Raw genomic sequence first — 12333 nt, 5'->3', positions numbered from 1 at the left:
TTTAATATTATTAATAGCGCTTTTTATATTAAAAGGGGGGTAATATTATAATATTAAGTATTAAGCCTCTACGTACCCGGGCCTTAGGTACTTAGCGGACTTTTTATAAATTATATAATTACTAAATTGCTAAGCTTAAAAGCTTAGTACCCTAAATTCGTTTATTAATTTATTTTTTCCCTTTTTATATTAAGTTATATTTATTAAGTTAATATAAGTAGCGTTTTAACTTATTTCGAGTTCCCTTTTATAATATAAAAATAAATAAATTATAAATAAGATCGGCCTAAATTAGTTAAAGTATTTTAAAAAATTATATAAAGTTTTATATAAAAAGTATTAAGTAGCTCCTTATTTTTAATAATTATAATTATTATAAAGAATATAGTATTATTACTTTTTTATATACTCCCTATTTATTATATAAGCTTTAGCTTTTTAATATTAACTATTTTAATTTATTAAAAAGCTTTATATAATAAAGAAATTAAGAAAATAATATAAATATAAACTATATATATTATTAAAAACGACTTTTTTTTATTTTTTAAAATAGCCTTTTTTATTTTAATAAATAAAAAAAATGTATAAGCTAGTTTTAAATAGGCTAGAATTATACTTTTTAATTTAGAAATAGTTATTTTTTATTTAGATTTTAAATTAAAAACGCTAATATTATCTAACTTATATTTAAGTAACTAAGGCTCTTAGGACTTACAAATACTAACTATAATATATAACGTTATATAAAGCTTTATTTTATTTAAAAAAACGGATTTATAATTATTAAAATAATTTATTAATATATTTATATAAAATTATTAATTTATAAATTAAAAATATTTATAAATTAATATATAAACTAGTTTCTTATTAAAACTAAGTATTATGGGCTTTATATAGTAAATAAAATACTAAATAAATATTAAAGGGCTAAAAAACCTAACTATATTTTAAGGGGTTATTTAATATTATTAAAACTAAAGTAATTTAAATAAAAAAGGGGGTAATTAATATTAAAAATAAGAATATATATTAAAAAAAGTATTTATATAAAAGAAAATAAATTATATAAGTAATAATATAATAATTATAAAAAGATTAAATATAATATATAAATATATTAAATAGTTTAGAAAATTTCTAAAAAAGAGGCTAATAAGTAGTTCTAATTAATTTTATATAATATAGCTAAATTAACTTATATAAATAGTAAGAGGGTATTTAAAAGTAGGTAACTTATTATAATAGGCGACTCGCTATATAGGTACGTTAATTTAAATAGTTCTTTTATAATTAAAATTAATATTATAATACCGGTCTTAAGAAGTAAACCGTTTCTATATTATCGGTTTTATTTATAAACCGCTTATTATTTATTAATCTTTTTTATTATTATATAACTTATTTATAGTTTTTTTTATTTTATTAAAATAACCTTTATATTAGTATTTTATATATATATATAGCGTATTATAACTACTATAAGCTTGTGAGGTAGGTCCTGGTCATAGTTATATATATTAAGTCGTAATAATATACGGTATAGCCCCGGCGGATTGCTCTGTCGGGGGGATAAAAGATAGTATATTATAGGGTTATTAAGACTATAAGGTTGCTTAAATACCTTCTAAGGGCGGGGCACTACTTACTTTTAGTTAATTAAACTACATTTGGCAAATGGCTAGAAAAGTGGACTCTGAAGTTTGGAGTAAGGTACAAGCTGCTTCGTTCCCTTTCTCGCTTTGGGTGCTTTGTTTCCCGAACCTCACTATTCAAGAATCCCATCGTCAACTCGAAATATTTTCACTCTCATGGGCAAGCGCATTCTTTTTACAGGCGGTTCCGGCGTCGCTGGCCGCTGGGTGATCCAAGAGCTTCTACGCAAAGGCCACGAGGTGATGAATCTCGACATTGTCCCGCTTGACAACCCCGCAGTTCATACGATGAGATGCGACGTCAGCGATGCCGGCCAAGTGTACAGCGCGCTTCACTCCCAATTCCGGCTCAGTCAACCTCTAGAGAAGTGCTCGGTTCCCAATGCGGTCATTCACTTTGCCGGATACGCCCGACCTCTGCTCGCTCCAGACAGCGAAGTTTTCAAGATAAATGTGAACAGTATCCACAATGTAGTCGAAGCAGCATGCAAACTAGGCGTCAAGAAAATCATCTTGGCGAGCAGTGTCTGCGTCTACGGAGTCACGTTCGCAGAAGAGCGTCGGCAATTCACCTCGTTTCCGATCGACGAGGAGGTTGACTGCAATCCCACAGACCCTTACGCGCTTTCCAAGGTCGTTGGAGAAACTGTTGCGAGGAGTTTTGCAAGTCGGTTCGGGATTGATATCTACTGCCTCCGTATTGGAGCTGTCATCGAGCCTGAGAGGTATGCTGAAACTTTCTCTGGCTATATCAACCAGCCGGAGTCTTGGGATGTTCACGGATGGTCCTACATCGATGCCAGAGATCTTGGCCAGATGTGCCATCTCGGCATTGAGAAAGACGGCCTGGGCTGGCAGGTTTTTAATGCGACAAATGACAACATCACAAACACCGAAAACACGACAGCGTTCTTGAGCCGCATGAGCCCATCAACGCCTTTCACTCGGGAGATGGGTGAGCGCGAGGCCCCGATCTCGAATAAGAAAATCCAAGCCATGTTGGGATTTAAGGAGGAACACCCGTGGACGAGATACATTCCCATCGCCAAAAAAACGGTATGAGAGAAGAAGAAAAAGGATTTGTGAGACGAGGACCATTGACCAGTCGTATTTACGTTAAGCCCTACGCTTATCTATATTTCAACTCTTATCATCGCATGAGGCTTCACAGCGCCGGCGCAAAAGAATTCTTTTGGCTGTCGATGCTAAGGTAATACCCAGGTTTCTTTGTGACATCGCGATCCTTTCATGTCTTGAGGCAGATGGTAAATATGGTAGATGTCCTTTCCTCGGAATCAACAACCCGCAAAGCGTGCCGGACTTATGCCCGAGTTGGTGCGGGGTGCCCCTCAACACTTATCAGCGTGGCTTGCTCCACCGCACCGCCTCCTGACGTTCCAACAAATGGAATCCGACCTGTTTCGTTTAGTCATCACTTTTCTGTGGAGAGGCTCCATCAAAAACTCAGCTTTCTCCTCGTAAACCAATGTTGCGTATTCTTTGATTGGGGGTAGACTGATATCGTGAGGAGCTCGGTCGGGTTCTACCCAGAGTACCCCGCACCCCACGTTGAGTGGATATTTGTCTGTAGCCAGACAGACCAGGAAATGTTGAAACTGCCCGTATCACCTGTGTTTATCTCTCTTTGAAGACCTGGCCATTTTTTACTTGCAATATTACTTTTCAGTCAATTGTCCTGGCCACTAATATTGCCGAGTCGTTGCAGATCATTCAAGATGACTTCAAATTTCGATGCGGTTCATCCAGCTGCTGGAGAAGATCAAGGTCGCCACGAGCCTCAATATGTCGAGTTCCCTATTGCGTCGAATGATGCCACCTGGGAAGATGGACAACCGGTCCTTAATAAGTATTCGACATTTCTCACTCGCGAACATGACTTCCCTGGTGCTAAGGAAAGACAATCGCCCCGACTGGTCTTTTGTGACTTCAGACTAACACCGTTGACTATCGCAGGCCATGCTTTATGCTGCGGGAGTCCCCAACGAGGAGATGATGCAAAGGAGTCCGCAGATCGGTGTTGCTTCAGTATGGTGGGAAGGGAATCCGTGCAATATGCACCTGCTAGACTTGGGAAAGACCATCAAGGATGCCATTAAGAAGAAGGGGTATATCGCCTGGCAGTACAGCACCTTGGGTGTGTCAGACGGTATTGCCCAAGGCAACGAAGGCATGAGGTTCTCTCTACAGTCACGCGAGCTTATTGCAGACAACATCGAGACCATCACCTGCGCGCAGGCTCACGACGCCACTGTAGCCATACCTGGGTGCGACAAGAACATGCCAGGCTGCGTCATGGCAATTGCAAGGCACAATCGTCCATCTGTCATTGTTTATGGAGGCACTGTCGCTGGCGGATACTGCGAGGTGTTGAAGAAGCCCATCGACATTGTGACTTGCTACGAAGCTCAGGGTGCCTACCTGTTCGGCACGCTGGGCGCCTGGTCAGACGACAAGTCTGTCACGCCCGAGGAAATTCTGTCATCCATCGAAAAGGGAGCTGTTCCAGGTCCGGGTGCCTGCGGGGGCATGTACACTGCGAATAGTCTGGCCACAATCATCGAAACTCTGGGTCTATCGGTCACTGGCTCATCAAGTACACCGGCAGCTTCTCCGATCAAGATGAGAGAAGCAGTCAAGGTTGCTGATGCCATTGAGGTTTGCTTGCGTCGCAACATCCGGCCGAGGGACATACTCACCAAAGAGTCATTTGAGAATGCCCTCGTCATTACGATGGCACTAGGAGGATCCACCAACTCCGTTCTGCATACTATCGCAATGGCCAGAGCAGCCGAGGTGCCTCTCAACCTTGAGGACTTCCAGCGAGTCTCTCGCAAGACGCCCTTCATCGCAAATCTGAAACCGAGCGGGAAATACGTCATCGAGGACCTCTTCCATGTCGGTGGAGTACCATCCGTCACCAAGCTTCTCATTGCAGGAGGTCTCCTCAATGGAAAGACCCTTACGGTCACTGGGAAGACTCTCGCGGAGAACGTTGCCTCCTGGCCATCTTTACCACTTGAACAGGACATCATTCGGCCGCTTTCCAACCCTATCAAGCCCGCTGGACACCTTGTCGTGTTACATGGGAATGTCGCTCCAGGCGGTGCAGTGGCCAAGATCACAGGGAAAGAGGGACTTCACTTCGAGGGCGAAGCACGCTGCTTTAACAAGGAGTCCGAGCTTGTCACGGAGCTCAACGCCGGCAACATTCCGAGGGATAGGAACATTGTCCTTGTCGTCCGCTACGAAGGGCCGAAGGGCGGTCCCGGCATGCCTGAACAGCTCAAGGCATCTGCGACTCTGGTTGGAGCCAACCTCAAGAACGTGGCGCTCATCACTGACGGCAGATATTCTGGTGCTAGTCACGGCTTCATCGTGGGCCATATTGTCCCCGAGGCAGCTGTCGGCGGACCCATCGCCGCTATCAAGGACGGGGATATAATCACAATCGATGCTGAGACGTGTACAATTAGTATGAATGTAGGCGACGGGGACATCAAGGAGAGACTGCGTCTATGGAAAGCTCCCAGACCTCCCGTGACAAGAGGCACTCTGGCCAAGTACGCTCATTTAGTATCCAGCGCCTCAGACGGTGCCGTGACCGATCTGTTCTAGACTGGTCTGTAATGTACAAGCTTTCGAGTGCATTGAGTTTTCGCTGGCTTTTGTCTGATCATGATTATTGTTTCCCTTCCTCAACTGTGTGCGAAGCCGTGTCCAAATTGCCCATCTTGGCTACTGCGCGATTCCGGCGCCATCACGGACTTCTCGCTGACTTGACGCCCACGATAGCCTCCGTGTAGCGGGGCAATGCCACGACGCGGGGTCGGACATCCACTGTGAGAGCCAACCCATCCAGCAACAGATTCTTTTGATTCGTCATTGGTTCAGCTCAGTGAATATCATGTAGTCGGTAAATTTGAATCACGGTACACTTGTCTTTGGTCACATTGATGTCCCATTCTAATCTCGCGAGATCACGGGGTTTGAGATCGTTTCTGATCACGGAGAATTGAGACCTCGAGTCGTGCAGGTAAGCTGGTCAATTTCCTGGAAGTAAAGCAAGCCTTTTCCCGCCTGAAACTCTTTTTACAAAATCTTCTACCTATCGCCCGAAGAATTTCAACTCCAAGTAACGAGCAGGCAGATAGGCCACAGCAGTAACGACCAGCGTCATTTCGTTGGCCACATCACCCCCAGATTCACCAATCAAGCCGCCAAGAGGTCCCACAAACCAAGTCTCGACCATGCCCATGCACCATGCGACCACCCCGATCAAAAAGGCGACACTAGCTCCGATGCCAAGAGGCAAGCGGCTCGGGTCGTTCCAACCATCGAGATCGTAATTAGCAAAGTCTCCACGTCGAAAGATGGCATGTTCCATCAGCAGGATGACAAAGTAACTCGTACACCAATAGCCCAGCAAGCTGAGGAAGTTTTGCAAATAGGTGTTTAGCTGGCTGCGACCACCGAGAGCCAGACCAATCACAACAGCAAAGCAAAGGAAAGTCCAAAGAAACCGGGGTATTTGGGCGAAAGGACGAGCCATTTGCTGGAATGAGATGGCCGCAGAGTAAAGGGAGATGATGTTAGTGTTGATGCCACTGAAGGAGAAGATGACGAGTAGAAACTTGGCGAACCCGCGCGGGTGCAGCATGTCTCGGATCAGGAATCCAAGACCCTGATTCTCATATGCGTCTTTCCAGGCTGTCTGGTTGTTCAGAGAGCTGGCCACCACGGCGCCAGCAGTCATGCCAATGGAGGTGGGTATGGCGATGCCGAGTGTCGTGAGTGCAAAAACTTTGAACCTGGAAACATTGGTCGGGTACTGGACGTAGTAGTCGGACACCATGGTGGCCCAAGACGCAGAACTTCCATAAACGACGGCGAGAAGTGAGAGGGCGCTGGCAGAAAGGTCGGCGTCCGTGACCTGGGCCGGCGTGACGTCGTCGGCATACGGGCCAACCATGCCAAAGATGATCATGAAGATGATGAAGTAGATGAACCATGCGTAGCGCTCATAGATCAAGATGTAGCGCAGACCGAGGAAGCTGACCAAGAGAGATACCACGGCGATGATGATGACACCGACGACCAACGAAATGCGACCGTCGGCCACGGCGGTCAGAGCTAATCCTCCACTGATGGAGCCGACAGATGCCCATCCAAGCTGTTCCAGGCCGTTCAGAAAGGCGATGAGTTTATTGGGCCACCAGCCAAAGCTGAATCGCGACACAGAGATTTGACGCAACCCGGTCGCTGCACCAAACGTGGCACAGTACCCAGACACGGCGCCGCCGAGGATGGACCCAAAAATGTAGATGGGAATGGCCCGCTTCAAATCAAGACCAAATTCCCAGCCGAGAAATCCAGTGGCAAAACAGCTGATGCCTATGGTACCACTTGCCCACAGAAGAGCCATGGTCAGCTCCTCGTGCCACTTGACGGGCTTCTTGTCAGCGTCCGTCTTGCGGTCAATGGCATGCGACTCAACCCCCAGAGCTTTATCCATTCTACCTTCAAACCGTCGCAAAGAGGCCAGGATGCCAGTCTCCCTCGGAAGGTCGTCGCTGCCCGCCTCAAGAGAACCTTGGGGCGACGTCTTCTCGCCCATGCCTTTGTCTTCGAAGCGTTCCATGGCGATAGACCGTCGTCGTGAGGCGGACTTTCGTTCTCAGTGTCGACTTGGTGTAAGTCACAAAAGGACTGGGGTTGACAAAGGCACTAACGGTTAAAAAAGACCCGGTCAATGAGGCTGCAAGTCTCTTGGCAGAAAAAGGCCGCCAAGGCGGGGATCTGACATTATATTGAATTGCCAGGCCGCTGCACTGCCGGAGCGCTCGTACGCATGCAATTTTTTACCCCTACCTATCTTGGTGGGCTCACCTTCAATGCTATCCACCTCCCCGGGTGGACGCCGCCCTAACGCATGGCGGAAGTGATATGCGGGTTTCCAGATTGTCGCGTGCGCACCCACATCACCTCACATCGCGCATTCTTCGCTAAGTCTGCTTGGAGTAATGTACCTTTCGATATCGATATGCGATGTATCCCTCCGGCGTTAGACACCAGAAATTTGATTCCAACCTTTCTTTGACCTTTTCTTCGTTTGGCATCTGCTGTCAAACCCAACCCCTGTTGAATGACACTTGGAAGGGCTCAAGTCGCGGTTGTGCGGCTCTTGACTAAAACTCTTCGGGTTATCCGGCCTCAGCCCAGGAATCGACAATCCAGGATCACGCGCCACTTATTCTCCGATGTGCAGATGGGTATTCAAAAGACACTTGATAGTCAGTCAAGTTGCAGTCAAACCGGCGAAGGCCCAGCTAGGTAAACCCGGAAGCTTACCCCGTAATTATCCAGGGGGAAGGTAAGGAGCTCTGAGATACCACTATCTTCAACCACTGATGGCTGATAACAGGACGGCACAACGGCATGCCAGCTCGCGAAAGAAATCCTCTATTATTAGTGTGCGGCACTTTGGGATATGAGGACTGCGCTTATCTGTAAGGTGCCGCGCGGACAACGCTGATTGTGGAGGCATTCCGGTTCTTATCTCGGCTATCACGGCAGATATTAGTTCCACTTTACGGAACTTTTGCAGCGTGTCCAACCAACCATGTTGCACAACCTGTGTGTGCTCTGAGATGGGCTCTGCGGTATGCCGGGCTCCATCCCGTTGAAAGATTCCCTACGCTGGAAGATGAAGATAGCTGGCTTGCTGAAATGTTTAGTGGACATATATATTAGCAACTTGAGTGACATAACAGCATATACGACCATACCTATAGGAAAACTCTGGATCCCGTCCGCTCTCCCATAGATAAGTCTATGAGGGCCGGATGAGTAGTTGGCACGGTGAAGACCAGCGAATACCTAGCGTTGTATGCTTTCGCTTTTTTTAACAGAATTACAAGCAGGAGTGCCTTCTCCTTGTCTATTGGCTTATGGACATAGCTTAATGGGTACTTCACTTAACGAGTATGCATGTACCAGATCCACACTGCCTTATCGGACAGGGACTGTATATACCTAAGCGCAATCATGGTGTCGTTGGGTGTCGGTTGGCATAAAAAGGCTGCAACGAGGAATGAGAGGGCCAAATATATGATCCGTTCTCCGCCTAATGTTAACCTTCAGCAAGGCGGCCTTTCGGCCGGCACGACGTCTTATACATACAATAATGCGTTGTGGATGTAGACAGGGAAACATACAAGTGAAGCCTGTCGATTTCTCTGAAGTAGAGGTAGGCAAGGAACTTTTGCCTCCCTTTTCTCCTTACTTCCCAGTATTCCAACATCCAGAATCCTGGCGCTGGGTGATGTTCTCTTCAAGTCAGCAACACTATAGGCCCAAAGCCGCATGGTCAGATTCATGTAACTGATATAGTCGTGAGGCCACCCTGAAGCACCGGGATGCGATGTCCGCACGGTGCGAAAAGCCAGTTCTTCATTTTCTAACAAGAGCCTAAGAACATGATAACACGCAACCTCAAGCCAACTCTTCGGTATAAACTGTGAGGGGCCTGGATTCATTACCGGGCTTCATAAAAAAAGTTACGTTGCTAGAAGCCAGCACTTCGAGCCCGCTTTGCGTAGACCTGAATGCTAGCTTTAGTCTTATGGACTTACGATCGCCTTATTACCCCTGATATAGTCGACTAATTTTTCGGCATTCTTATTGTCCACCACCTAGCAACCTCCGTCTAAAGGGCCTATAGTGGACTTCAACCGACCGCAACGTGTAACTTGGGCTCTTCCATCCTCCGAAAATGACGATGATACTAATGATCCGATACCAGCACAGCACAGATGCTGGACAACACCATCAAGGAAACCAGAGACTCAACGGCGCAATGCAAATCGTAAAGTCATTTAGAGATGATGTCTGAAATGGAGCTGTCATGTGCTCTGTCATCACGGAGATTTGGTCGGTGATCTAACGTCGTTTCGGCCAGACTATGAGCATCGAGATAGCATATCCGTTGATGGCTCATGCCACAGAGGTTAGGATTAGAGCGACAACAACCCGTAGGTAATGACGGAAGTGCCATTTAAGATACTACAATCCCTCCAAATGATCTTACCTCATGGAATCTTGTTTAAGTTCAACTAGTCGCTTGCTTTCGCCATTAGCTTAGAAGTCAAAACAGTCACAAAGTGGGTGGGAGATATGTAAAGAAGGGACCATGCTTTGGGGCAAGAGCACGCGTTGGCTGTGATATGCCCATGGACCGCGAAGCACCCATTTAGACTGAGTTGTTAGCTAATCGAGGTCTACCAGTGACATTGACGTGCCGGGCTTAGCGTGACTATCCCGCAAAGGACTTGAGGTCGACCATGAACCTGCACTAGCTGACAGGTGTCGCCGTCTGAGGCACCTAAAGTGGTATGCGCGCAACACTAATGTTTGGGACGGCGAAGATCTCTAGAGTAACATTTTACTCTTTTACCTGATTATGTTCATATTCATAATTATAAGGACGGCAGTGGTCAGAATCAAATATTAGCAGGCAGTTATTAAGAGGGTAGTCCTTGCGCGCATGCATAGTCTCTTGAAGTATGGATACGAAACCGTTGATGACATATTCCAATCTCATTTACTCAATAGGCTCCTTTGGTTAAGTATTGTGAAAAAGTAGTTTGTTGCGAAGCTTGAGTTAGGCTTTGGTCGTAGTTAAGAGGTTTACTTAGCCAAAGACATGTATAGGATAGAATAGCGTTTTTGAACCTAGCGTCTCTCTTAGTTTTACCTCTCGAAGTACGTACTGCGGCCTAGATGTTTAAGATTGATAAAGGTGGAATTTGCTATTAGAAGAACTTAGAAGTAACGTTTAGGAATAAATAAGGAACAACATTCGGATATTAAAGAGTTTAGAGAGAAGAAAATTAATAAATAATAAATATAGAAACGGATAGTGGAATAATATTTTCTACCTAAGCAGAGGGAAGGTATTTTACTACCCCTTACTTTAATAAAGGTTTATTAAGTATTAAGAGTCCAGCCCTCGTAAGTTTACATAAGGGTGATTTTAATATATAAAATCTAAACTAAAGAATAAAAAACTTTTAAAATAGGGATTTTATAAAAAAAAGTATTTAAATAAAACTTTTATAAAAAATAATATAATAAACCGTAATAATATCCGGGCTAAAGCTCGGATTTACTAATTAAATTTAGTTTATAATACGTACCCTCCCTATTTTATTTTTTAGAGTAAATTTATTATTAATTTATTTTTTTAATTATAAATACTCTAAGTAATTAATTATTTTATTTTAATTTATTAGTTTAGCCTTTTATTACTCTTTTTTATTAATTTTTATTAACCCCCCTTTATTAAAAACTTCTTTTTTAACTTTTATATAATAATTTATAAGTACTCTATTTTATTTATTTTTTTTATTTTTTTATTACTTAATTTTTATTAATTTATTATAAAAATCTAATTTTTAACTAGCTCGCCGTTTTTTATTATTATTTTTTATATATATAACTTTTTTTTATATTTACGCGCTTATATATATTTAAAAACCCTTTTTTAATTTAAAAAATAATTAAATAAATATTTTATATATTATTATTATATATTTTTTATATATTATTATTTATTATTTTTTAGTTTTTTTTGTTATTAACGCTTTAGTAATTTATTTTTTATAAATATACTCGCTATTATTATTATTCTTATTATTATTATTATTATTATACCCCCGCTACTATTACTAAGCTTATTAAACCCCTTATATTATTTAATAATAAAAAGGGTAAGGATAATAAGGAGTTAAAGTTTAATTTTAATTTTAACTTATTTAAGCCCCTTTTTAAAAAACGAGTTAAATATTAAAATAGTATATTAAACTTTTATAACGTATTCGTTTATTATTTACGAGTATTATTAATTTAAATTTAGGAAATACTTAGTAAGAAAAAAAAATAAAAAATAAAAAAGGAAAAAAAAGTATAAGCTTAAGGAGCCCGTTATATTTAATACCCTACGTAAAGAACCCTATTTTTTTTTATTTATAAGCGCTAGTTAAGGATAGTAATACTCTAATTAGTATTAATTATTATAATTATTTTTATATACTAAATTATTATTATTTACCCATTTTTTAATTATTAATATATTATAAAACTAAAAAATATTATATATTATGCTACTTATACTAACTTTAAAATTAATTATTATTATAATTTTATAAGTTTATTATTATTATTTTTTATTTATTTTACGATTATTAATTATTATTTATAGCTTTTTAATTATATTAAAACTATTTAAATAGAGTATATTTAGGTTTTTTAAAAATTATTATAAGCTCCTCCCTTAGTTCCTATAACTACCCCTAAGTTTTAATTTACTATAAGTCCGTTTTTTTATTTATTTTTTTATATATTATTAACTTATTTTATTTTTTATAATTAGTTTAATAAGTTCTTAAGTATTTTTAGCTATTTATGTATTATTATTATTACCTAAACTAAAACTAAAAATAAAAAAGCTTATATTTATTATAATACCCGCGCTATTATTATTTTTTTTACTATTAAGTTATTTATTATTTACGTAACCCCTATACTTATTATTATTATTAAGGGCGTAATTTTTTTTATTATAAAAAAGGCTTATATTCTTAGTGAGTATTATTAA

The 12333-nt window shown here is 41.3% G+C and overlaps 3 protein-coding genes across 3 annotated transcripts; 2 read left to right on the top strand and 1 right to left on the bottom strand.

Moving 5' to 3' along the window:
* Nucleotides 1-1814: 1814 nt before the first annotated feature.
* Nucleotides 1815-2720, top strand: N0V96_012168 (uncharacterized protein; the record flags this gene model as incomplete). Its single annotated transcript, XM_053192906.2, has 1 exon — nt 1815-2720. One exon carries the CDS (start codon nt 1815-1817, stop codon nt 2718-2720), a length of 906 nt encoding a protein of 301 aa, XP_053049846.2.
* Nucleotides 2721-3394: 674 nt separating this feature from the next.
* Nucleotides 3395-5294, top strand: N0V96_012167 (uncharacterized protein; the record flags this gene model as incomplete). Its single annotated transcript, XM_053192907.2, has 2 exons — nt 3395-3592; nt 3633-5294. 2 exons carry the CDS (start codon nt 3395-3397, stop codon nt 5292-5294), a joined length of 1860 nt encoding a protein of 619 aa, XP_053049847.2.
* A 490-nt stretch (nt 5295-5784) lies between these two features.
* N0V96_012166 (uncharacterized protein) lies at nt 5785-7317 on the bottom strand (the record flags this gene model as incomplete). Its single annotated transcript, XM_053192908.1, has 1 exon — nt 5785-7317. The coding sequence occupies one exon, from the start codon at nt 7315-7317 to the stop codon at nt 5785-5787; it is 1533 nt and encodes a 510-aa protein (XP_053049848.1).
* Nucleotides 7318-12333: the final 5016 nt, after the last annotated feature.

The sequence above is a fragment of the Colletotrichum fioriniae genome (genome assembly GCF_027942845.1).
Source record: "Colletotrichum fioriniae strain IMI 355084 chromosome Unknown scaffold_22, whole genome shotgun sequence".
Classification (NCBI taxonomy): Eukaryota; Fungi; Ascomycota; class Sordariomycetes; order Glomerellales; family Glomerellaceae; genus Colletotrichum; species Colletotrichum fioriniae.
Note: the sequence above shows the minus strand (reverse complement) of the source record. Positions and strands in the feature narration are given on the sequence as shown.